The 27,410-nt window shown below is 37.8% G+C and overlaps 2 protein-coding genes across 7 annotated transcripts in view; one reads left to right on the forward strand and one right to left on the reverse strand.

The window, feature by feature from the left end:
- Positions 1-26,100, forward strand: LYRM1 (LYR motif containing 1). 6 transcript variants are annotated; one of them, XR_003399432.1, is made up of 5 exons: positions 9-154; positions 5,575-5,733; positions 6,776-6,868; positions 8,449-8,623; positions 25,991-26,100. XR_003399432.1 is itself a non-coding variant. In XM_026858633.1 (4 exons), exons 1-4 carry the CDS (start codon positions 26-28, stop codon positions 8,563-8,565), a joined length of 498 nt encoding a protein of 165 aa, XP_026714434.1. In that variant the 5' UTR covers positions 10-25; the 3' UTR covers positions 8,566-8,788. The 6 variants fall into 6 exon arrangements, 2 of the variants coding, with proteins under 2 accessions (XP_026714435.1, XP_026714434.1); XR_003399434.1 differs by lacking the exon at positions 25,991-26,100 and adding an exon at positions 15,614-15,714; XR_003399433.1 differs by lacking the exon at positions 25,991-26,100 and adding an exon at positions 13,350-15,391.
- The window catches only part of DNAH3 (dynein axonemal heavy chain 3), a 61,375-nt gene continuing 49,378 nt past the window's right edge, over positions 15,414-27,410 (reverse strand). The window contains exons 52-61 of the mRNA XM_026858636.1: positions 25,039-27,180; positions 23,947-24,172; positions 23,377-23,621; positions 21,899-22,015; positions 20,675-20,829; positions 19,694-19,861; positions 18,154-18,296; positions 17,391-17,595; positions 16,006-16,143; positions 15,414-15,818 (exon numbers count right to left, since the gene is read on the reverse strand). Of these exons, the coding sequence (XP_026714437.1) occupies positions 15,465-15,818; positions 16,006-16,143; positions 17,391-17,595; positions 18,154-18,296; positions 19,694-19,861; positions 20,675-20,829; positions 21,899-22,015; positions 23,377-23,621; positions 23,947-24,172; positions 25,039-27,180 (3,893 nt within the window). The 3' untranslated portion in view covers positions 15,414-15,464. The remainder of the gene's footprint in view (positions 15,819-16,005; positions 16,144-17,390; positions 17,596-18,153; positions 18,297-19,693; positions 19,862-20,674; positions 20,830-21,898; positions 22,016-23,376; positions 23,622-23,946; positions 24,173-25,038; positions 27,181-27,410) is intronic.

Consider the following 27,410-nt stretch of genomic DNA (forward strand, 5'->3'; position numbering starts at 1 on the left):
TACTATTTAATTATGTTCTTTTTGCATGCAGTTTCATTTTTATGATCAAAAGACCGCTCCATATGTAAGACAAAGTTTAAAAGAGATCCAAATTCAGTCAGAAATCCGAGGCATGAATAGAATGGCAGAGTTCTCATCCCAGCTGATGAACAGTGTAAGTACAAAGACTTAGTGAGGCTGGTTCAGAGGTGTCGATTGGTGTTTCAGATCGGGGTGGGTTTCAGATCACTTCAGTTTGCCAGCAGAAAGATACTGCTGTGACAAAATCTCAAACCATGTGAAAGTCACCTTGCTTTCAGATATTGTTTACTGAATAATTCCATTCAGTAACTTGGTTCTTTTTCACCAAATCGGCATAGGTTTATGATTGCAGCTTGTAGATGGAAACAGTGAGAAATACTTGGAGTCAGATTAATCCTTGATGGAAACATCTTGAAATTTGCAGGCTTACATCACTGGTAGAAATGAGGATGTAACACCACCATGGAAGAATATGATCTTTCATTTTAGTTTGGTTTTCACCCTGTGGAAATGGAATATTTTAGCTGTGATTTGAAATTTTGCTATGATTTGGTTTTGGCTGAATCTTAAATAAAAAATGTATGAATGTTCAATCAAGAATGAAAAATCACATTAAGTTTTCACTATGCTAGGTACATGCTGCAGCCACATGTGGCCGATGTTTGCAGGGTACTAGCTGTCACAGGCCACTAAGTCATTGATTTGAGTAAAAGAAGATAAAATTACTTTTGTGGAAACTGGGTTTTGAAATTTAATATCACTGGAAGGCATGTGACCTGCCCAGCTATCACAGGAATCTGTGACCCCTTCACTTCTCCCTGTGCCACAGGAACTCATTGTTTCAGTTGTTGTCCCTCAAGGAAATGATAGACCAAATTCATTGCTGCCTTAAGAACTGCAGACTCATTTTGGCAGACTTGCATGAAAGATGAATATAGATTACTGACCTCTAGTTGCTGTGGATAGCTGTGAAAAGAATGATTGATTATCTGTTGCATTAGCAGCAGGAGAGAGACTGCAGGTCACTATTTAGCTAAGTGGTATAATTTAGCTCTTTAAGAAAATAAAAAAAAGCCAGATATGCACAGTTTTTTGCTTCTCTTTAAATAAACATTACCCAAAGAGTGCATTTGAAAATATAAGATACAGTTTTTCATACAGGCAGTAGCTAATGATGTTCCATACTATAATGTTGATACACTATGCTTTTGAATTATGTCATTTATTTCCATAACAGAAATGTGATCATAGCTTGATTCAAAAGACAGTCAGCCCAGCAGTTTGTCATTGTGTCTTTAGGAGCAAACCAACTGTCAAGTAGAAGCTGTGTTGCTCCTAAATAAAATATTTAACACCTGAGAAGTTCAAAGCTGCTTTTTCAGATTATTTCACAAAGAGTTCTGCTTCCCACCATCTCCTCCCCTGAGCAAATATGGTTTCAGCATCAGCACTAAGTGTGTGTTAGTAACACGTGCCCTAGTTAGCTGGGATGTAAAAGAAGAGATCTATTGTTTTAATTTTATTTTTTTTTTTTCCCCATGAGCTATTACTTTCACCCTTTGTTTCCTAAAATCCTCCATGTACTTACTGCTGGCAGGTTTTATGTTTAAAGTGAGTAGCTAATGCTTGACTTGGAAAGAAAGAATGAAATAAAATAGACTTACAACTTCAGTAAAGGAGCTGTGCAGATAGGAGGAGAGTGCTGGACACACATTCTTAGCTGGGAAGCAGCTGTAATTTAGCTGCTCATATGTAAGTAGTCAGTCTCCATGCAGCTTGCCTTCTGTCCTAACTTGCTTTGACAGCTCACTATTGGAGTCACTTTACAGTGCAGTTGTTTATTTTTATATAAACTTTTGATTTAAATTCTAACCAGACCTGCAAATAGCAAAAGACAACCGGTGTTTCACTGATTATTCAGATTATTGAACTTCTGCGTCAACCATCTAAAAATCCAAAGGAATGCATATTTGTTTCCTGGAAGAAAAACTTGTTATTACATTTTATAGTCTAAAGGATTATTTGTTTTAATTAACAATGAAAAAAGTTTGCATCTTCATCATGCAGTAACTCATTAACTGCTCATGCCTCCTTTGCAAGTTTGGATACAATGGGATATTTCATGTGCTTGATCTGCATGTTGATAACAGGGGTTTGCATGTAGATCAAAAGACTGATACAACCCTGCATTGTCAGAACTCTGCCACAGTATCCAGCAAATGCTTATTTGGAAGGCAACGCTTGGCTTTCCTCCAAAAGCTTAATTCTAACAATCATCTCAAAACCAGCCTGCAACCTACCACTTTTCCCATTTGATACATTTCTGTGTACAGACCTACCTTTGACCTCTTCTGGGTTTGTTTTGTTGTAGTAAACACCTGAAATTTGCTCAGCTAATACAATAGCCCTGTGCTTTTTGACAAAAACGCCTGTGGTTAACCTCTGTGGGCTGCATTCTGCAATGAAATGAAGGGCGGTAGAAGTTAAACAATGGGTGTGACTACCACAAGATGAGTGTTAGTGGGAAAGTGGTGTAACATCCATTTAGCATTCCAGAGATGTGAAATGTAATTATGATTTAAATGCCAAAGATTGCAAGTTGCAAGATGAGTAACTACAAGGACATGAAAGCCTCCCTTATCTTCCTTTCTGTCCCACTCAGAATCATTTTGCACACCCACAAAACTAATACAAGTAGTGTCACTTAACAAAATTACACCTGATACATGACTTGTACTGTCACATTTCGGTTGGTGTGGGCTCAGTTTCTACCAAAGAAAAAAATTCCAATCTCATTTACGACATTTTAAGTTGGAGGTAATTTTGCTCTCAGTGGAATTATTCCCTGTTTACAATCCCAATTGGATCAGAATCTGACCCAGGCTTTGAATTTTGTCCTATTTGCTCTCATCCTTTCCCGTGATAGATGAGGGTTCTCTGTGAAGGGCTCTTCACACTTTCATTTATGTATCTTTGCAGAAATGGTTTATGAGCAGGTCTGTAATGTTAGAAATTGTTGACTAAATGAGCCATGGAAGCAGCTGGTTGCCGAGTATATATGAAAAACTGCTTAATGTCTTTTATATCATCTAGCATATGTGGGAAGGAGAACAATAATGCAGAAATGCAGCCCATGCCTAGATGAGGGGACACACAGTTCTGTATCAATTCCAACACCAAAAGATTAAAGAAAGAAAAAATAAGTTCTGGGTGGGGGAGCCAAAGCAAATAGTGAGGAAAAAAAATGTTGGTTCTAAACTTTAAAGAAAATCTTTATAAACAGATTCTTGGTATTTTTAAAATCCAAAAGCAACAGGTGTGATTACGGTTCTGAGCCAAGGGCACTGTCCCAAGTTGTGGCCTTGGAAACTGGCTGATGCATAGATCAGAATTTAAACCTGTATTTTAAACATTTTTTTCCCATGACATTGTTCCTCTTATTTTCTTTATGGATTACATGAAAACCTAAGCTCAAAGTCTCTAGTGCAGTACTACCTTTAATTAGCTATCAGCAGGGAACAAAGAGTATCACCAGCTCCACCACAGGTGACACCTTCAAATAAAAGCAAAGGGGTGAGGTCAGGAGGGGCTCCAAGCAAGAACATGATTTGGGACTCAGTTTATTCTAGGTCAGCCCTTGTAATTGAACTGATTATTTTCTGTACAAAATATGTACTTGACAGAGGGAAGCAATGATTTTTCAGATACATGTACATGCGTAGCTTTGTGTATGACTTATTGCCTGAAATGGAACTGTAGTGTGGATAAAGTGAAGCGTTTATTCCAAAATGTTTGATGAGTTTGACTTACCTAGCTATTTTATTGTGGGTATTTGTTTCCTAGAAAATACCATAAACATTTACTAGAAATACCTTCTAAAAGAATAATTTCTATATCTAGGGGGAAAATACAATTGGTTAAAAATTTTGAAATACAAATAGCAAAATAAAAATGTTTTCTCTTAAGAATCAGAGAAAACCAGTTTTATGTCTGTACTTCTTAAGAGCCCTAACAGTTCATGAAACAACAAAAAAATCTTTAGATCGTAGCAACAGTTAAGACAAAAAAAGGCTAGGATTTAATAGTTTGGGATTTTTAAAATAAAAAGTTCAATGGGCCAAATCCTGTCTTCAGGTTAGCATCTGTAATTCCATTTTTGGTGAAGAAAAGACGCTGTGACTGTCTGAAGCCGCAGGAGGTCCGTCCTGAAACAGCAGTGGAGCTCAGCGGCTGTGGTGGAGACAGCCACTTGAGAACTGTATGGCTTGGGAAGACTTTGGTTCAAACCCCTCTTCTAGTCTCCACAGTAATAGGACTTGCCGCAGACTGCAAGGAGATGAGCGAGAGCCACATTGCCAAACTCCCCGCAGTAGTTCAGGTGCGCGCATGAGGAAGCAGCTTTCCCTCCATCACCGAGGGAGAGAGTGCTCCCTCCGGAGGACAGTTCAGGCTGTCTGAATTATCCTGCTCCAGATTGTTCTCCTGGTCTCAGCTCACAGCTCTGATTTGGGGTAGATTCAGCCACAGTAACTAACTAAAGCGCCAGGTTGGCACATGGATCCTGAGACAGAAAATGTCCTGTCCCCTACACTTGTTCCGCAATGTATCCATATCATTTTCCGTGCTGTGGCATCCCCCTTTGGCCAGTGGGGTACCTGTGACAGCTGCAGTGTCCCTAAAGCAGAAATCATTGTTTCTGTGAATCTCATCCATGTCAGAAGTGTTGTTATTCCAGCAGTGGATTTGTCTCAGAGATATTTGTGGTCTGGCATGAAATAGTGTCACGACTTACATGATAAAATACTCATTTACATAGAATAAGAACAGGATTTCATTCTTCACCTCTAACAAAGACTCATCACACCTGGAGGCTGATTCAGTGGGCTCAGCAGGTACACAGCTCTGAAAATCAAGACATTCAGGACTTTCCTAAATCCACAGTTAGTCCGCCTCTCCTGCAGTGCTTAGATAAAATAGCTTTCCTCACCTTTTCATCACATCAAACTCCAGCTGAATCATCACTACATACTGTAGTGGTATCACAAATAAACTTCTCAGCTTCTGAAACCGATACTGATTTTCAGCAATATTGTGGTGGTTTTATCATGTATTCTATTCACAGATTTCAAGATGCTTTGCAAAGATAGGGACAGCACTGGTATGACAATTTCACAGGAAGGGGGATGCTCAGAGTTTTGTTGACTTGCCCAATGTCTGTTGCGAAATAGCAGTGAAACACAACACAGGCATTCTTGTCCCAGGCTTGGGATTCAGCAAAGCGCTAAAGCAAGCGCTTAACTTCGAGCAAGAGCTCAAGCTGAATGGAGAAGGGTTTAAGTATCAGTTTAAATACTTTGCTGGACTGGGTCTTCAGCTTTCAACAGCTAATTATTGTTTACAGCTATTTCTGTTTTTTTCATACAGCTCAGCATATCTTTAGATAGTGGAAATATTTTTAAACTAATTCAGTTGTGTGAATAAAGTACTGCTTGCTGGCCTTTTAGCAACTTAAGTGTTCATGCATATGTTTGGGGTTTTGTGTTGCTTTTTTAGATGACACCAGTTACTCGACAAGAAGTTCTCAGCCTTTACCGCAAGATATTCCAAATAGCCAAAAAATGGCAATCGGCATCAGGACAGATAGAAGAAACTATTAAAGAGAAAGAGTACATTAAAAATGAAGCCAGAACATTATTCCGAAAAAACAAAGATGTGAGTGTCCTTACAGTTTTGAATTTCTGAATTATTCTCCTCTTGCTCTTTGCACTGTCTCAGTGATTGGATGCTAAGATATGAATATGAGTTGATTTCCCAAAATTTCATTCACCTTAAATGCTGGTGTATTCGAGTTATACACCCCTGAGATAGTAATAAGAAAACTCAAACCATTTCAGCTCTTCATTAACTACTGTAGAAGTCTAAAATGTCTAGAGCTTTCACTAAAAAAATGCCAAGAAAAAAATTAAGTTCCAAATATATACTGCCTATGTAATTGAAGCAGCTTTTGATCTTTTAGAAAGCTAGCTAAGTGTATCATTACCCATGCAATGGCAAACAGAGCTCAGTAGCTCCTTATACTTCCTTTTTTCTTTTCAAAGCAGCAATTATTAACACTTCTTTTAAAAGAAGCACTTTAATTTTTTTCTTAAGGAAGAAATTTCAAACCCCTTTTGAAAGGGGCGATACAGACTCCGTGGTAATCAGAGGCCCTTCTTGTAATTCAAGATCACAGTTCTTACGTATATCCCATTTTGGTCTGGAATTAAGTTGAAGTAATGCAAAATCAAAAAATGAATTTAAGTCACAATTTACACCACATTTCTGACTTCAAAGGAAGTTTCTGGATAGGATGATAACAGAATGTAGACCAAAAGACCAGGAGTCTTTTCCCTTTCTACTCTAGCTATGTTGCAGGGCAATGAATGGGTGCATGTGGGTTTTTTCGTGATATATTAGTAGTTTACATGTGTATTGTCTTTCTACAGAGAAAATACCATGTTTGGGTAAAAACCGCCATGTCTAGCCTTAGTCGTGACAGCCTCTGGGCCTTAATATCCAGTGCCATCAAGCCCAGAACTGTTGAGTCAAGGCAAATACTAATGTTACCTTTTATGGATGTGAAAAATACAATCATTGTATCCTTGGGACTGCCAAAAAAAGCTAAAGGAGGTCATGTGGCTGTGCATCATTTGCGCTTGAGCTTCCAATTGCTAATTGCTGTACTTGTACAAAACAGTTGTTTGTATGATCTTAGGTAACAGATCCAAAATTGATTAAGCAGTGTATAGAAGAATGTGAGGCAAGAATAGAAATTGGACTTCACTATAACATCCCCTACCCGAGACCTGTGAGTATAAATCTAGTCACAAAGACTTCAGCTATTCCACTTAGCTCTTGCTGGACAATAAAACCTTAAGTTCACATCACTGTCAGCGCACTGAATTTTTAGATAAGCCAGTATATAAATGTTATGCTAAATCAGAGCCAAAGAAGCCAAGTGTATATTGAAATGTTGTCCATCTCTCTTATTTCACTGTAAATTGGCTAATTTCTTCTCAAAATAAGGAGTCAAAGCGTAAATGTGGTTGCATGAGCTAAACTCCCAAGGTTTGTGAATATTTAGGCAGTCTTGTCTGACCAATGAATGTAGAAAAATACAGTAATGGAATCAAATCAGTTAATCTTTCCACATCATAAAAGAGAATGAGAGAACAAAAAGACTTAATTACATCTGCCATAGATACAATAATTTTCATAGCCAACATTACATGTAGCTGTTCTCCTGGTCATAAATCAGGTCTTATAAAGCACTTGCCTATGTTGCTGCTTCTTTTCCCCTGTTCCTAGAAAAAAACATGTCCAAGATTACTGAAATGCTAGAAGTTGCAGGAGTGTCTTCTATTGCACCATTCGATATAGTTTCCTCACTGCCCAGTCACTTCTGCCTGTAGTACTTCATGCTGCCTCCCATAGAGACTTCCTGTCTACTTCTGTTGATCAGTTTATATTTTCACATCTGTAGTTTCCTTATCAAGGCAGTCATGGTCAAAATTTAATTGTATCTTCATCAGATGCTTGCCTAGAATATGGTCACTGTTAGCATCGGTTTCGCATACAGCTTTTTCTCCAGTATACAGCATAACAATGCACATCTGGCAAACAGTGCTTCTAGAAATGGGCTTGAAATGTGTGCTCTGCAGCAGCTTCAAAATCCCAAAGGATCAGTCCTAGATCAGCGCTCTCAGACAAACTGGATAATCATTATTTTTCAGATTCTAGAAATCTCTATTGCTGCAGTCAGTGCTTTTACTACTATTTGCACCTAAACAGCTCTCTTACAGGATGACAGCCTCAGCAACAATAACATCTGACTGCTAACACCTACATTTTTCAATCACTTAGGGGGGATATAGCTGCATGACTCCCACTAACAGTCTTATGAAATATAAAGACTTTGTCAATCAAAGGAAGAGCCTGTCACCTATTGCTCCTTCTGCTTGTGGAGTCAATGACATTGATTGTGCATTTTAATATGGTATATATAACCATGACAATAAGAAGGCAGTCTTTCAATACATACAGTTAGGGGTTATTTTGTGACTTGCTAGGTAGGTATGCATAAAGCACACTGCTTTAAGACATCTACTGAGGAATCTTTAGGGGTTTCTAGGTCTTTCTGCTCTGGAACATTGTCAGCAGTCCTATTTCAACAAGTATTTTATCATTACAGTCTGGTGTCAAGCTACAAAACAAGGTTACTAAAGCATAAAATATATAGGATTTTAATAAACAGAAAAGTTAGTACAGTTGCCCTCTCCAAAGTGTGAAGAAATTATTTAGAACTCATTGAAACCTAGTCTGTATAAATGCTGCCTTTTTCTTGTACCTTCTCAGTTTGCACCTAACTGGTGGGATTTTCTTTTCCAGATCCATCTGCCTCCTATGGGTCTTGCCCATAAACAAGGCCGCACATTGCGACACCAGGAAAAGTTAAGGAAGATTTCTAAGCCAATATACCTGAAATCCCATGATGAAGTTTCATAACCCATCATTTAAGATGTGGTGTGTAATCACATCATTTAAGCTGCGGACTGCAATCCAGGTGATTTGTGCACACATCTGTGAATTAAACTGTTTTGGTCACTTGCTCACACATTTCCTGAGGCCAAAAAGCTAATTGATACATTGCATATGATAGATAAGGTTAGTCTGGTATTTATTACATTTCAACCACTGACTCATCAATAAAAGTAACACTTTTCAAGGAGTGAGGTGTAATACAAAGATTACTTTAACATCAGGACAAATTACAGCAGGTTTTCAGACTGTGTGAATCTATAGCAGAATTCTCTGGTGGTTTGAGGATTATATATGCTCAATTGTGATTCAAGGCAGCAGTGCCTTGTGTAAGGGTCAGCAAAAATCAAGAAAGTCCAGGAGAATCAAGCAGACACAGTGCCTCCAGAGCTTCATAATGCAAGTGGGAATACAGTGACTGCATCATGCAGCTGCACTCCTTCCTCTCCTCTCCCTGCTCTGCCTGTTGTCCCTGGAGAAACGTTCCAATTTCATAGTATCCTTATAGTGAAGTATTGTTTCTAAACAGACAGTAGCAAAGAGACAGCAGAAATGCCACCACTCCTTCTTTTTCCTTTTTACAAACTACAGAGGAGTGGCTTAGAGCCTCTACGTCAGCTTTTTTTTTTTTTTTTCCCCATTCCTTTGGAGAGGGTGTGGATGTGAAATGCAAAGTTTGGAATGCCATTACACAACTTGGAGTAAAACACTCCAGTGTTTTGTTCCTCAGGTTCCCACATACAGACTGACTGAAAACTCTCCCTTCTGGGTATCACTGTGGGAGCGAGTTTAAGATGCTTTGGGTGTCTTCACTGTGCATTTTTACATGGTTACAGCTTTTCAACATAATCAGCACCCTGGCTTTCTCAACAATTATTTTAGTGCTAGGTTTTAACTCTTACATTATGGACAGAACCCCAACTTTATTAATAGAGAGTATCTACAACTATCTCTTCTGTCTTTAAAGTTCGAGTGGCATTCTTGTTTTCCAGGTGACTTGTGAATGGAAGTGAAACAAAATTAATTTCTCCCTCACTGGCCACCAATTGTTTTGGCTCCTTTTCAGTCCTCTGATTTTAGGAGGTTGTTTACAAATTCTCTTCAGGAAAGTTAGGAGACCCTTCTGTCCTTCAGGCTAAGAGTACCAATGAGACCAAGCTGTGGACAGGAGCCACACTGTACTGGGAGCACAGCCCACAGCTGCTTTAAGGACAGAGGGCAGAAGCAGCAGCCTATTCCAGCCAGAAGTTAATGGTGGCAAATTGGAAAAATGTGGTGTATATTTTTTTCTACTAAAGTGGGCAAGCCCAACGAAATCTCATTTTCTGAGTTCTCCAACTCATCTTAAACTCTCCAAGCCCTAATAGATGATGGCAAAGAAATATTCTTACCTACCTTTAAAATAAGATAAAACTGGTCACATGCAGAACAGAATGACAGTTCCTCCCCCAAGCATGTACTTGTAAGAGTGAAAAAAATACAAGTGAATGAGAAAGTACAAGGAAACAATGAGAAGAGCAAGTCAGCATGACAGGTACTGGCTAGCCCAATTTCTCACTGCCCTTTATGGCTCCATTCCACAAAGGTATCTATTCCCATGTAATTATTTCCTGGGAATGCCTCATGTGGAAGGAACATGTAAAATGCAATTGTTCTGTCAGTGGGAGCTTTGCAAATCTACTGCTACCAGGAAGACACAAAACTCCTTTAGCCTAGGAAAAGGGGGATGGAATAAAGACAGTCAAAAATAACAAGATTATACACAATGCTTAATCCTTCACCGAAAGAAGTCCAAATACAGTCTTTTCCTATCATCATTCTCATACACCAGTGTAGAGATGTGTCAGCTGAGCCAAACCAAAATGTGCAGAGACAAGGGTTTGAATGGAAGCTTAGGCTCATTCTTTGTCAATAAACTATCATTTGAATCTTTTTAATTGTTAAATTTCATGTGGCTAGTGGAGGTGCTGATGCTGTGACTCATCAGGTGAATAAACAGCTATGTAAATGAGCAGCCTAAATTTACTGTCTGTATTATAGTCGCAACTCTTTCCTGAGCACATACTGTAAGATATAGATTATTTCAAAAGAACATCCCTAAAATTGCAGAATATTTACACCAAATAGAAATAATAGTATGAGTTTGTTTCTGAAGGTAAATATAAATAAAGCAATTTGAAAAATGTTCAAGTAACCTTAAGGTACTCGAGTATCCACTTAACTGAAAAACCAGTAAATTGAACTGCAATGACAACCTGACATTATTTGGGATGCTTTAAAATGCTAGTTAGACCATTAATTTTTCAAAATGTTTGAGAGATTATTAATTAGTGCCTGATCTTCACTACTTTCCAGCACCAGAATGCAAAGACTGAAATTTGCTGAAACCTCAGGCTGTTCAGCTAAAGGAAGGATTAGATTGGCTCTTTTGTCAACTCTGGAGAGCAAAACCCTTCTTTCACAGCTTAAGTTAAACTCTGTATGGTAAAGAGAATCTGTCTTAAATAGAGTCCTTTGGGTTTGGAGGTCAAACTGGCAAACTACCATTTTAAGGGAGTTCCATTAAAAAAAAGTTTAATCTGCAGCTCAGTCCAGTGGTAGGCAGACGTCTCAACTGGTACACATTGTACTAAATTCCAAGGACTGTATAACTTCTGTCAAGAAGTATCCCAACAATGGTGCAATAGGTCATTCTTACACATTAATTTTACTTGCAAAAAGATGTTGTCCTAAACTGCCTCAGAGTTCTCAAGAGCTTGTAATGCACTGGCTTCAGCCAGTGTACGCTCTGTCCTTACGACCTTAACTCTCTTACTCCCCTTCCAGTAAATACTGTCTCTTTCCAATTTATCACACTAATCAGGAGATTCTTTAGAACAGTTTAGAATAAAAATATAACATTAACTTTATATTCTTGAGAAATAAAAATCCTGAGTCAATTGCATGAACTTTCCTCCAAGCTAACAAGTAAGCAATGCAGCAGTAATTTGTTGACACGATATCTGGCCTTGAATATAGAAATAACATCTCTCTGGAAATTCTGTCCCTAATTCCATCATTAGTAAGGTTGTAATTTATGAAGCCGTGCTCCTATGAAAACAAATTTAACACATTAGCAAGCACACAATCATTTAAGAAGATGGAGTCAGCACCTGCTTACTGAACATATGCCTCGGTGTTGTCTAGGGGTGAGGAAACGCTCACTAAGTTGAAGCAGTGACCCAATCTATTCCAAGGGAAGTATCACAGAACTGAAACAGGTTATCTGATCTATCTTCCTCCTAATACAAGTTTGTTCTTGTAATACCTTTTAGATTTGGAGGAAATAAGGCAACCTAGACCTCAGTCTCTTGGGGCCCTACTATGTATCCATCAGTAACATCCATCTTTTATCCACAGACAGAAAGGTCACTTATTTGACCACACTTACAAATTAATTTTCAATAATGGTAATTACAGGAAAGACTGGCACCTTTCACTAATTTTTCTAATGCTATTAGGCAAAACATTCTAGCTTATAGGAACTCATAAGTAGAATAATTCAGGGCCTTTGTCTTGTCTTTTGCTTTTTCATTGTATAATTTTCTCTTTAACAGCCCAGCAGTGTTAAAGTTAGAGATAGTACTTTCTGTTTCTGAAATGGATTTTTGTACAGATGGGATATAAGAAAGGTTTCCATCTCCTAAGAAAATATACTAACTCTATCTGTCTTACAGCATCCCTAGCTGAAAAATCTGTCTGCTGTTCTGAAGGAGAAAATAATCTCTTGCTGTGTAGTGTCTGTGTACTGCATCTGTTTTCCATCTGCTTTGAGTTATTAGCAAGGCTGTGAATCTATGATTTGTAGTAATTACAGGTGGTTTTTATGGTTTGTTTAGTGAGAGCTTCTATTAAGAAATGGAAACACTAAATCTGTAAAGCCAAGAATTCTGACATTACTATTACTAGGTACTTCATTTGTTAAAAAATGTTTCACACTTTTAACATGTCCAACTAACAGCTGAGTTGCCTTTTATTTTTAATGCATCTCAGCCAAGACAGGTTGTGAATTCTAATGTTTAGCCAGCTTATCATTCTTCAGGAAGGTCTAGAGAATGCTCAGGAAATAAGGTTGGGAAGCTCATTTCAAAGAACCGCAGAAAAATACCTCTAAGACATATCCCCCAACAGTAAATTCCATTACTTTTTCTCTAATAGTAAGGACAGTCCAAGAAATCACATACTTCAGCAATCCTCACCTAAAGCAACTCAGCCATGCCTCATCCCTGGTGAAGGGGCAAGCAACAGATGCATGAACCCTCATTTATAGACTCTTACCTATATATTTTGGTCACATCTACAAAACCTTGAAATACATCTTTAATTACATTGTAAGAGATGCCTTCATCTCAAATTTAAACATTAACACAGAAGAAGCATTTAGAAAATCAACACAGTAACAAGGACATTGCACACAATGTAGTAGCAAAGCCACTATATATTCACAACCACAACTGTGTCATTTAATAAACTATCCGTTAGTGTTTGTTGACAAAAAGATTATGTTGATTAACAAGTAAGATATGGCAAGCTATTCCACAGTATTTTCCACAGTTTAAAAGTAATCTGTCTACATAAAATGTAATTTAGTTAGTGTATCTGGCTTTTAATTTAAAATGGCTTAATCTAGAGGACTATATTTGCAAGACTAGCATTATCTGAAGAAGGATGAAGAAACTCAGTCCTCAAATTTCAACTTCTCTTCCTTTTAGTGTTTTAAGAAGGATTACTCTATCACTGCCCCAGCTTCCGTTTCAGCAGTGCCTCAGCAGTGACAGGTAAGCTGTCACCAGTCACTTGCATGGATAAGCTTAAATCTAAATAGAAGGATCCTTTTGAGAGCAGCGACTGGGAAGGACCTAACAGCTAGGCCCAGCCTCTGGCCTGCGTGAAAAGCACCTCTAAGAGGGGGCTTGTGGCTGGTTTGTTATCTTTGATGCCACAGTGACTTAAGCAATGATCTGAATTGTTGATGTGATAGCAACAGTTAGATGCAGCCATTCAAAAATATGGTAATTACCACAATGGTTTTTTTTAAATATGTAGTAAATGTCAGTTAATTATAAGGATATGAAAAGTACAAAGTATCTGTGTTCCTCTTAAGAGGCCTAAGAAGACAATTTTTATAAAGGACCAATTTTAATTAATCTTTATTATAGATCTTCTGAAACACAAGTCTCAAAAAATGTTGTCAGTTTGGATGACTGTGCTGTAACATTCATAAAAAAAGTTTTATTTTTGCTATAGGTGCCAAATGCCATTTAGTCTGAATTCTTTAAGAGTAGTTTCTTCTTATCAGTAAGTTGAAACACCTGCACATCTCTGTCCCTTTTATTGAAAATAACCTTAAGTGTCCCGGCCTGACATCTTTGCCCTAGTCACCACTAATAATGATGCACCAAATGCCTGCGTATTGTTAATGAGGCATCAAACATGGTACATATGTACATGAAGATACTGTACTAATTACCTGTGTATATCTTTGTCCAGAGCAGCACTGTACAACATACCTTAACACTTCTTTCTTATCTGTATGTTACCATTCTTAAAAGTTGTTATTTGATGAATATCTGTCTAAAACAAACCAGTGGTTAATAAAACAATTATGAATGCTGTTTTCACCTGTAACAGCTAAGCACAACACAACAGATGCATTCCTATGACAAGAACCATATATTTTAATGAGTTGTAGAAGCGTCACTTAATGATTGTAGCAGGATACAGGGAACTGCTGAATTATAGCTGCATCTCTGACTTTGTGAGGCCTCAAGCAAGTCATTAAAATGCTGCAATTTGGGCAAAGAAAAAAAAATACAAGACCCCAAATTAGTGGATGTTTACACAGTGGGTTTTTTTTTAAATGTTTGCCTTGATCTTTGTGCTTCTGGTGTACTGTGTACACAAGAAGTCTAATGATGCATCATTAGTACCTTCTTGTCATGCTGTGGGGATTAGTTAATGACTGCACAGCTCTTTGAAGATGTTCAGGCTATTTTATTTGTAATTAATGTTTGCAAGCTACTTTGAGCTTCTCCGATGAAAGGGCTTAAATAACTACAAAATTTCAGTGGTTATTACTCCAGCATGTAAAAGGGCAAGATGAGGAAGTAAAATGAGACTATAGTAGAAAGGGAACAGTTCCATTTATCAGTCACCTGGGATATGTAGGTAAAATATACCAAAATTTAAAAAGTTTAAAAATTATGCGACAAGCATGCTGCTCTGTGAAACGGCAGGTTCTCAGTGCATGTGCTGTCTAGAAGTTTTCCATAGAAATTCTGAGGCACATCTTCAAGGACTGTCAGTTACTATAGGTTTATAATACAGCTCTGGTAGTTCATTCTAGCTGAGGATTGGTTTTACATGTTGACAACAACTATACTCCTGGGACACAGAAATAGTAGGCAAATCCACAGAGTCTTATTTGCAAGAGTTGTGGATTAGATTCCCATTAGAATCAGATGCAAAACTCTTTGGTCCCAATTTTATTTTAACAACAACAACAAAAAGCTCTATGATAGCAACTAGGTGGTAGTATTAGGATTTCACAAGATTTGTAGTGATGTGTATGGCACACAGTTTGATGGGAGGGAGTTCTGTTCATTCTGATCTGTTGTAAGATAAAGCTCAGGCCTTTGAAATAAGTTTCTGTTTGTAGTGTTCTATTTTCACTCACTCTTGCTCAGTGGCTGATAATAGCTAAAAACCAAAGGAATGTAGGAGCTGCTTTTAAGTCAGCAGGAAATCCAAATATAAAAAAAAAAAATCAGCCATTGGGGAGTAAAGCACATCTTTTAATAACAAAATGTATTTTGACTTGCATACTCTCAGTCATCTAACTGGCATAGTGCTGCCACACCTCGATTTATCCAGTGTTTCTGGGGCTTGTCTGAAGGGAGTTCAATTGAAAGAACATAGTTGGTTGAGTGGCCAGTAGTGGATAAGACACCTCTTCTTGCACTTGTTTTGTATACAGGGCACGAATAGATGTTCATATGAAGAAATGTGGAACTTTCTCCAGGTTTCAGCCAAATTATGGGCAAAGAATCATAGAGGATTTTTGGAAGTGATTCTCCAATTACCAAGGATTCTCTATCCCATCGTGCACCTTCCAAAAAAAGGCCTCGCACATAAGCCCCGTCTTCTGGCATTTTCTCCATCGTGTGCTCCTGTTTCATCACCTAGAATGATTAAACCATTGCTTGATTTTTATTTTTTATTTTATCTAGAGTATATTAAATCCGATAAGTGATAGTCTGAAATTGCTCCTTTAAATAAAGTTTCTCTTAATTTAAAAACTATTCCTTGCTGCCCCAGAACATGTTTCAAGCTGTTCAAGAAAACCAAAATTCCTCTGCATTTTCTTACCTCAAATTCAAATCCAATGTGGTCAATCGGAATGGTGTATTTTCTGGCATAGTTTTGTAAAACACCAGTCAAAAAAGACTGAGTGAAGAAGAATCCTGAGAGCCAAAAGACTGTGGGTGGCCCACTGATGACCCAATCCTGAATATGGAGAGAAAAAACAAACGTAAAAAAAATACACATGTGGCTTCACTGTGCCAATTCACCAGAAAAGGGATGTCTTTTCAGATACAAACAGCACAATGAGATCTAAACCTTGTTGGGATTCTTTTGATACTACCATTAGTTCTATATTTTTCAGGGACAACAAATCACAGAAGTCAGTTATTTATGATGACAACAAAAATAGCCACTCATTCTGAAACCACTGTAAGTGCTACAGAGAAAGAAATTTCAGAAAGTAGCATAAGCATATTTTGGTAAGTCTAGATACTAGTCAGCAAAAAAAAAAAAAAAAAATTGAACACTTATCAACCCTTTTTTACAGTCTTGTAAATACCAATCTCCTAACATGAAAAAAGGCCAAATTTTCTTACATAGTATCTTCACTGATCACTGTGAGGACATTCACTGCAGCCAACACATCAGATCCTAGTAGAGGAAATCATTCCAGTACAAAGATGCCAGACAAGGAGATCTCAGGCCAGTATCTTTGTTGGATATCACAAAGGCAATAGGAAAACAAGGCAAGGGCAGAACTTCCCCACACTAAGCCATTTGGAGTCAAAAGAAGCCCATATGGTCCTCTGATCCAGCAAACAGTAAACTCTGCTGCTGAAACAAATCTTTCAGACACTTTTTTCTAGCTTTCTACTCCCCTGACTTGTACAGGGTTCCACCAGATCTCAGTACCTCAGCTCTTTAAAGTACATCTGAAATTTTAAGTAATTTAAAGAGAGCATTAAGAATGCAAGGGAAATAATGGAAGGGTGAGTAAAGAATAAAATAGCTTGTTCAAAAAGCATGTGGAAATGGTGTCATTTTTTATTAAACTTGAAAGACATTTACAGTCACATATTAAAAAATTTAATAGTGCCTGTTATAGACTGTTTCTAAAGCATTCTCACACCTGGTTCAGTTTGAGCAGGGAAGTCATTAAGATATCAATGCAAAGTAAAATGCATCTTCTAGAAATAGAAAAATGGAAACTACCAAGCACAGCACTGGATTCGCACCAAAGGACTGTACTCCCAACTCCCGTTGCTGAGCAGTTGCCAGCTAATTCCAGTGCTGTTGATGCAGTGTGTATTTGGTCAAGAGTATGTGCAAGTAGTTCACAATCTTGAGCTATATGGGTACTGCTGAGTGAGGGCAGCACTGATACATATTTTACTCATTCAGCTTTCAAGCAGCAAGTCCTTAGACCTGTCAGTCTGAGTTTAGCATACCTGGAAGAAGACCAAACGACAGAGGAGGTCAGACACATAACTTCCCAGTGGCTTTAGTGATGGATAGGATTTGGCAGCCCACATAGATGGTACTTTTCCCATTAGCATGCTATTGAAAACATCTTCAAGTTCAGATGACATCAACACTTGGCCTTTAATGGCTTTGCCCAAATTAATGAGGCTGCTCCGAACAACTTCTGTAAGCCTTCAGATAAAACAAAGAAATTGTCTTCTCATTATTGACTTCTTAATATCTGGCTAAAGACCTCTGAGTCCAGCTCGAATGAAGGGCCAGTCAAAGCTGGTAAATGTCCTGTCAGAAATTGGTTATCTGTAACCTGTAGTTATCAAAACTCTTACTTTACTTTGGAAAAACAAAAAACACAGAGAAATGAAAGACAGTGAAAATTCCCAATCTGGACAAAGGGAAATCAAGTGACAAGAGCTTTAAAGATTGTAACCCTAATTAACATAGTGTACTGTGAATATTGGGGCCTGGGTATGATGTAAAAACAATAAAGTAGGCTGCCCTACCTCAACACAACAAACTCAAATCTGATTTAAGTTCATACTCCAAAAATATAGGTACTGTTTCTATATTCAGACAGTCAGCTGCAGCTTTCGAGTCTTTTTAAAAGGTTCATCCAAAGCAGACTCTATCACGTTAGGAACAATGTATTGTTGAAGGCTTGTGAGTGGCTTGCAATGATGAACGCAAGTATATTCCAGTATTACTGGTCCTACACAAAACACTGAGCCATACCTGTTAAATCGAATTAGTTCTTGCTTAAGAACTGTATTCATGGACTCTTCATAAAGTACTGGGTATACCTTCATAACCTCTTCAACATCAAAGCCACTTGGTAATTTGGATAGGATGTCCTGTGCCAAATCTTCAACAGTTTCCTGAAATCACAGGTTTGCAGTGTGTGAGGAATTTCCTTTTTTTTTTTCATCTATTTTTATTCACTATATTCCATAAACCACTATAGATTTTATATTTTCTCTGTATAACAACATATCTATTTTAGTCCATTTTCCTAAAGAAATAGTGCTTAACATGCTCTTACTCTCTTTGTGCATCATTCTGTCTGTCTCTGCATGTGCCTGCTTGCTTCTTTTCCCTTCTCAGAAATTTTAAATTTGTTAGTAATTGCAGTATAATTTGCAAAAGGGTTTAGGCAACTTCTAAGGAAACATCAGCAGGATAGACAAGCATCATCTTACTACTGCCACAATGAAGGAAAAGACAAAGTATGCAGCATGGGGAAAATGACAGGAAGGCCATATGGATACTCCAGCCACGAGAGCAGCTTTACTTACAGTATATTAGACATCAGAGAATACGATCACTAGACAACCCCACAGGAAATGAGGCTCCATCAGTTCCACTTTTCATGTGTATTAGAATACAGGATGTCACATCTGAAGGCTTTGAAATGTCATTTATCTATGTCTCAAAAGGGCATGGATTTGGCATGAGTAAACTGAGCTGCCAGGACAGGATGGAAGGAAAATTCCCAGCAGCTTCACAACCAGGTCCCCTGGAAGGGTAGATGACAGTGAGGTCCATGTTCAAGTGATTCCCTTCTGCTGAACTGCCCCCTTTCTTTGTGCCACATAGTTACATGTTTGGGACTGTAGACACTGAAGCAAAAAATCATAACTCAAACCCCAAGAATTCAATGAGTAATCACAGACTGGAAGTGCCATTATAGCACAGACTTCACCAAGAAGACAAGTTTTGCCTCTAATGGGTTTATATTGCTTGCCCGATGGCTGAATGAGTTGATAAAATTTCCTGGCACTCTGGAGTCTGTCCCCTAGTGAGAATGGCAGGGATGGTCATACAACTACTGCTGGATGAAATCAGGCCACTACATGAACCTGTAGACTGCAATTAAATGTCACACTTTCAAACTGCCTAGAGATGGATGTGATTTGAGGTGCATTACCAACTGTGATTGTTAACTGTGCTCTAACTACAATTCATGACTGAAGTTAAGCACTTCACTGTTATTTTAAAACACAAATTATGAAAGAAACACTCAAAATGTATGTTCTACTCAGCCACATGGGACTGTGTGGTATTAACCTATTTGAATTCAAAGTCATTAGGGTATCTTCCATCTTTAAAGGTTCTTCTATGCCAAATCTGTCTGCTTCTCTATAGGGACATTCATTCACACCTATTCCAAATGTCACAGTCACATGATGAGAGGCGTTGGGTTACTCTGAGACCTAGGGTATGACAGGAAAGGGCACTTTTCCAGAGTGCAAGTTGATCTTTCTTCCCCAGCTACCTGAGGGGATTTGCCACCTCCCCCTGCTTCTCTAGGCAAAGTCAGGAGCACTCCACGGAAAAGCTGGTTAGTCTCCTGGTTATCCTTGCTGATGTCTGCATTTTCATGAAGTCCAAACACTTCAGGGTGTGTTGTAATAGGTAAACTTCGTATGTATTCAATGTAAGACTGTAAAAGAAACATTTAGATACCAAAACGTGCAATGATTTACATTAACTATATTCATAAATGATCAGTTAACCCAACTTGGACAGAACCTTTCCATTTACAAACACATTAGTTCCCTGTTAAATTCATCCAGGAACTGAATAGTCCACAGAGATAAATATCAAAGTTTTGAATGATACAAAGACTTGGTGAGGAGTTGTTCTTACCACCCTCATCTAAGTTGCAAGAGAAAGCAAGAAGAAGGAATATACATTAGAAATACTCAAGGAGAACTGGTAGGAGTCAGAGAAGAGGGTAGGATGCTCTATGTATCACCCTTACAACTGCAGGCTACACAGACTGGTGGGATTTGAGCTCTTTCTTTATCTCTGCAGTTGTTAGAAGGGAAAATTGAGAATATATGTGCCATTCCACCTCATCCTGATCACTGCGTTCACGGCAAAAGCAGTTGTAAGAGGGTGCAGCAGTACCCTGTAAACTCCTGAAGCCTGACTCCTGTTGGCTTTCTACAACTCAACTGGAAACCCACACGGGGGTTTTGCATCTTGCACTTCTGATGCTCTTGCATTGATGATGCTCTTGCACTGATGATGCTCTTTGCATCAACAAACATCAGAGTATTGGATTATCACACCTTGGGTGTGTAAGATTTTAAGCACCGGATGCATATTTCATACATAAGATATATTCTGGCACAGCTTTGTGATCTTATATATTTTACTTTCTATTTGTTGTACTCAGCATATCAAAGTACAGTGTAGATAAGGTTTTTCCCAATAACTCAGAGAGAATTTACATCTGTTATCTTCTCACCTCATATGGACCATGTGGTGGTATGTAGTAGTCACCTCCAGCTGCAAGCATATACTTGTCCTGCTCTATATCCTTGTTGTAGACTATGGAAAGAAGGGACAGGAGAAGACGCCTGTCTTTATCATCTGTTACTCTACCTCCATAGTTACATTCCCCTGGGAAAGGACAAAGAAAACCAGGATGAAAAAATGAAAATTAATGAACAAATAAAAATTATTTTGCAATAACGTACAGCTCCAATAAGTTGAAGTTCCAAAGCTCCAGATCTTCAAAAGTTTTTAGGTCCTATGCTTGGATTGATTCAATGGAAATCAGCCACTTTAACACCTTTGGAACTATGGGCCAAATTTGTGTGTCTTCATGATGAAAGGTTTAAGGAACACTATGAGATGGTCTGTGAAACTGCTACTCATGCCACAGTAAATAATCTTGTATTTTAAATAACAGCTGTTTTGCTTGAAATTCTCATGAGATTTTTTTAGAACTGACAAAATCTGAACAGCACTATATAGCTGATCCTTGTCTTGTTCCTTTCATGCATACTTAACCTGATTATGTATGTATACAGTAGAAAACAAGGGATCACAAATACTCAGTAACCCTCTGCAGGAGGGGTTGGAGAGACTTAAGTAAAGGGCAATCAATGAGGGGAAGTTTACACTGATATAAAGTAGAGAAAACAGCTAAAAGCTCAGTTATTACTTTAATCCTGACTCCTAAAATTCTTTTTCATAAAGCTATTCATAATATTAGAAAAAATCAGGAATAATCTTTATAAGATTGATGAAGGAGGTGCCAAGAAGCAGCTGTCTTTCTGGAGAAAGAGAACTGAATAGCCAAAGCAACCAAGTTGTTCACACAGGTCAACATCTCCTGCTTTAAACTGATGAGTATTATCACATCCTCTGGTGAACTGCCAATGCTTACTGTGTCAGGATCATACTGATCAGCTAAGGTGAAACACAGGCCACTGATATTTTCATTTGACATATATGAAACAAAGACCAGGAGGTTTGCTGGACCATTAGTGATTCTTCTAGCTATACATGAGCCAAGACAGCAACGACACCTGAGGGTCTTGGGATCCAGCTTGTCTGTATGTGGAAGGCCAAGAAAGGAAACCTGAATGGAATCCACTCAGTTTGTCAAGAACTCATCAGTTTATCACTGTACCAGCTGAAAGTGCCTAGCAAAGTCAATACATGTTGGTCATAATGCCTGTACCTGTTAGATATGTCAGAGCTTCAAATGGGATTTCTTCATATTCATTCAGAAACATCTGGATCTGTTGCATACTGATTCTGAGGTCAGATTCGTTGAACTCATATGGAATATTCCAACCTGTTCAATTTGGAAAAGATACAGGGCAATGGTGCACTGTACTGATATGATAACCACACTCAGGAAATGATGGTATTGGCACTGTACGGCTAGAGCTGAAGATAACAGCTGCCAGGCAGTACCTAGAAGCAGCCCTGGCATTTACCAGGGACAATATGACACTGTAACAATATTGTATCCTAAGGCATTATTACCATCATTCTATATAATTAAAACATAAGCATCACACACTCCTAAAATATTATATTTTACCTTAAGTAGAACACAGACCTGCTCAGTACTCTGCTAATCTGTTGCTATCTGGAGACGATGAGAACAAGAGTTTTAATTGATTGTTTGATTTTAATTTGTAATGAACCTGCCCATCAGTTAATGTTGTTTGTATATGACATTCAGAGTAATGGTACAATTAAAAAAAAACCACACAGAAGCATATTCCAGATAAGAGAATCCTTCAGAAAACCTATACACTTAGCACAAACCAAAAAATAGGGCTATTGCTGCAACTATCATTCTTCCCCCAGACAGCTGGGGGGAAGGAGTAGATGTTGCTTTTGAAAATGACCTCTTTGTCCCTTACAAAAATTATATTTTTATTTTAAAGCAATAAACATCTTCATACTGGCAGTCTAGTGTTTATTTAAACAGCTGCCTATTAAAATGAGGACAGTGGCTTTCAGTAAAAATATAACATTTCATAATAGTAACCCGTTATGACAGAGTCACTCAGAATGGAAGGCTGAGAACTTCATGTGCACCAGTGGAGAGGGTAAGCTTTATATAGATACAAAATTGGAATCTATAATTCCATATATTTCTACATAAAATGTAGAAATTCTATATAGTTTTCTAAACATTTCAAGATTATAGCAAAAGCTGAAGCACAAATCTTACTAATACATATCTTTTCATTGCTGTGTCATGAACACACTGCAGCTACATAAATTTGTTTCATACCAAGTAAACATATGCACTAGTTTTGATAAAAGGAAGTATACACATAAATAACAAAAGCAGAATTGAAGAAGACACATCTTTAATTATGAAAATTTAAAACAGAACTGGATTTGATGGTAAGAACCAAAGTAATACATTAATAATTTAGTAAGCTATAATTTAATGTAACTACTGTATAATATATTTACTTGGAAAACTAGTACTTTCTAATTCTCCCCCAGGGTAACATTTTTAGTAGCTTTGCCTGAATAACAGCTGCAAATGACAGCTTTTATATTTTATTATGTTCTGTGCAATATAGATTGCACTCTTGTAATATTGCTAACAACTGCCTTTTTACAGGAAGGCTCCAATAATGCGTTTCAAAACTACTAATCTTTTTGAAACAACCTGCAAAACCTTACCCAGTGGGCCAAAGTTTCTCCTTTCCTGCACAATAGCATGAAAAAAGCAAAGGCCAAACATCAGTTTTTGCCACATTTCTGGCTTTTGGCAACTGCTAAAGAACACAGGGTCGGAGATGGGGTCATTAAGGTATGATCGAAGAAGATTCACTCTAACTCCTTTTGGAGGCTCATTCGTCATTTTGATGCCATTCTGGAGGATACTAACAGGAAACTTTTCTGATGGATAACTAGTTAACCACAACCTGGAAAGAATTTTAAAAAACAATTTATCAAAAAAAATCAATATTGACAAATCCTCAATATTGATCTGCAGAAGACTTAAGTTTTATTATTTGCTTAACTATAATGATAACACCTTAATTTGTTCTAAAATACAGTATAAAGTAGATTATATTGAACAGGTAGAAAAGATGACATTCTAATTAGGCCTCTTTATTTTATCACTACACACAAATGATATGTTATACTTAGTTGTTCACACAAGAGAAGTTTTGTTTCTTTTTTCCTAGTATCTTCAGCTAGCAAGAAAAACCCCCATTAAAAAAAGCAAAATATTAAAACTCCTACCTGAATTTATCATTGGTATTCTCAGGCACTATAACTTCCTCACAGATTTTTTCCAAAGCAGGCATCCAGCTAGCTGCAAGATGGCAGTTTTGTAACACTACCCAGGTTCCATCAGTAAGAGCCTGAGAAATCATTTTTGCTGCTATTGGGCCCTGGCCCTGTCCAAGTGAAATAGTTTGAATGCTTGTGCCTCCCATGCCAACACCATCCGCAAATTTTAGCAAACCTATGATGGCAAATTTCACACAAAGTCTATTAGAAAGTAGATCTGTGTTATATTGATCATTTTCATAATGTAAAAAGTAATTAAAGGGGCAAAAGTCAACAAATATATTACACAAAAATCCAAACACCTGAACAACTCAGCAGAAGTATCAAATGCTCTATTAGTCACTGTGTTTGGGGCATATGCTAAAATTTAGGTCTATAAAGTAATACTAAAAAAAAAATCCAAAACCAAACTCCAAAACTAGCCAGGTTGAATGCCTGTCTCCTTTAGCCCTGAATGCTCATTTCCAGCCTGCACTACAGTTCTCTACTCTCTCTGTTGCATGGGTACAATTGTTTATGGGGGTTGAGCTGTAAATTGGATCTTGAGATCTGGTTAAAAATAACCCTCCAGCTTTGCCATCAAAACCAGCACCTCCTGGAAATACATCCTTACAGTATGGCTCCATATTATAATTCTTTTGGCAGAAAACCAGGTTTAAAAATAATCTGGGTGGTTATTTTTTAAAGGACATTTAACAGATGTGTTTATAAGTGTGGTCATATACACTATTTTATTAGTAACTGAGAGGGAGGAAACTTTCTGGGGGAGGAGTTGCAACAAAGACCAGGGCAAGTCCCAAACACCCACTGAAAGAACTGTAGTGCAAGCATAAATTATGAACTGGTCTGGAAGTTACAAGCTGTTAGATCCCTAAATTGCTGCTCAGAGGCCTAGACATTTCATCATCACTATATTCATTCCACCCTCTGTACTTTAAAGACACTTTAAGATCAGATGAAGGGGCCTACGCTATTATCAGTTTAGTCACACTCAGTGACATTTAACCAGATAAAGAAAGACTTTTTTAACACCAATCTCACCTGCCATAGGATCAGCACCGGGTGATAATACAAAAATCATAGGGGCACAACAAGTTGAATCACTGTAACTTCTTCCAAGATCAAAAGTAGGTGGTTCAATAAATGTTCTTCCCATATTTTCCACAATGAAGTCCTGCACTGCTGGAATAATTTTGTCAGGTCTCAAACATCTGAGAATAACCATGCGATCTAACCCCATCAGTGTGCTCCACGCATCTGGGAAGGCTTCTTCATGGGGTTTCACAGAGTCATATATTAGTTTCCACTTTGAAAAATTCTCTCTTACGTGTTCCCTTAGTCCATGGAGGTTTGTCAGACTAGATGCACGTACAAGTTCACCCCAGGATTTGTCAGATAGCCAATCTGGAGCTGGATTGGGGTAAGGATTATCAAGAGCAATACCTCCTGTCAGTAGGAAACGCCAAACCTCATCATCTATTTGGTCTTTTCCCTTCATAATGCCTACTGTCAGAAGGAAGGAGAATAACAGCTTATCCTTTTCGAACAGTGAACGACAGACATTATTATAGATGCTTATTGTGAAATGCTCGGTTATATTTTTAATTCTCTCCTCTAGATCTTCACTCTTTCTGCTTTTAGCAATAGATTGAACATACAAGTTAATGAACCAAATCAGTGAGTACTGGTACATGGGGTCAATGTTTGCCAGATCAGAAATGCAGAAGAAGACAACAGCTGAATGAATAGCAACTGGCTTATACCCCAATCGAGTAGAATCTATTTGCATTTCAGTTACAGAGGAAATTTTCTGTTTTTCAGAGATTTCTTCAGATAACTCTTTGGATGAAGACAAAATATTAATTGCTGTTTCATCTTCTAAGATATTTCCTTCTGAATTGGAAAGGATCTCCAGGATTTTATCTTCTATTTCCTTTAATTGTTTCTTGTTGGCTGCACTTTCTATAATCAGTTCATTTTTCTTTTCTTCTAGCTCAGGCTTTTCCTTTGCAGCTACAATTCCAAGAAGTTGGTCCTGAAGACCCAAAGGTGTAATCATGAAGTTGAGTAAACAAACTTTCACAGCTACTTCAGGAAGATAATGAGGATTTCTTAAGTGGGTTGTTATGTAAAACCTGAAATCTCTTGAATATTCAATTATATTTTCCCCTAATTTCATGTATTCTGCTCCTTGTTGTTTGAATGTTAGCTTTAATAAAATGGGTTCTATGAAAGCATCTAGTTCTTCACCAATATTTTCTAACAAGACTGGTGTTCCAAGCTGAATAGCATTTTCTAATGTCCTCACATAATGTGTGTCAGATAATTTGATAACTGACAGCCTGTTAGTTTTCTCCATATTTTTTACCCACTTATTAGCCTGCCTTTGAGGATCTATCATTAAAGCCCATCTTCTTGAGTTAGAAACAATTATGCCATTGTCAATGGAAAAAGAATCAGCTGGCAATCCAGCAATCTGCCACGCACGGATTTTGACTGGATCCCCTAACGTATTACTCAAGCTGAAGTCACTGGAGCACGGTATGTTCTTTGCATTGCACAGGACCTGCCATTGCTTTTGACATTTTTGGCGGTAATTGACAGTAAAGGCTCCCAGATAAGCCACAGTTCCTGATGATAATAACACGTCTCCTATGAGGTCTGTGTACCGAACTCCTAATAATCGTGCAGCTTCTGTCCACCTATCCTTCTCTCCACCAAGACCACTAATTAGCTGTTCAGCTCTCATAAGCTTCTGTGAACAGAGTTCAATATTATTTTCTAATTGTCTCTTCCGGTCATTCATGTTGTCAAACTCATCATTCAAAGCTTGAAGGCGATCAACTACCTCCTTAAGTTCTGCTTGTTTTGTTTTTAGCTTCTGCATTTGAATGTCCAGTAATTCTTCTGCAGCTCTCAAACGTTCGCGCTTTGGGGCAACCACTTTTGCAACACGGTCATATACCTCCATGGCACGCACCCACTTGCATAGTCCTTCACAGGCAGAGGAGACAGTTTTTATGACAGCTGGCTGAAAATCTGGATGATCAATAAACCTCTCTCTAATTCTCTTCATTACAGCAGGAGGAATATTATCTTTGTCATACGTCTTTAAGCTCTCGAGAAATTTCAGATCTCCAAGAATTTTTCTAGATGGCGCCCAGTAGTCTTCCAGCATTTTACCTATATTGCAAATAATATTAAATCAGTCTTAAAACATGCATGTTCGAGCTGAAAAAATATTTGAAACATAATATAAAGAATTAACATCAATGATTTTGCAACATAATTTTACTATGCAACCACTGTTAACTAGCTTGCAACAGTCATTACCTAAAGAAATTAAGTTAGGAACTTAGCATCACTAACTTGAATGAATATACAGTCTTTCTTAGCATAGTTTATTAGATAAA

This window comes from Athene cunicularia (genome assembly GCF_003259725.1).
Source record: "Athene cunicularia isolate RWA chromosome 14 unlocalized genomic scaffold, athCun1 chr14_part1, whole genome shotgun sequence".
NCBI lineage: Eukaryota > Metazoa > Chordata > Aves > Strigiformes > Strigidae > Athene > Athene cunicularia.

Bases quoted from the DNA above. Each gene is read 5' to 3' on its own strand.
- LYRM1 (XM_026858633.1), top strand. From the start codon at position 26: ATGCAGTTTCATTTTTATGATCAAAAGACCGCTCCATATGTAAGACAA. The intron at 155-5,574 runs GTAAGTACAAAG...TTGCTTTTTTAG, and splicing joins CATCCCAGCTGATGAACAGT to ATGACACCAGTTACTCGACA. The intron at 5,734-6,775 runs GTGAGTGTCCTT...GTATGATCTTAG, and splicing joins TATTCCGAAAAAACAAAGAT to GTAACAGATCCAAAATTGAT.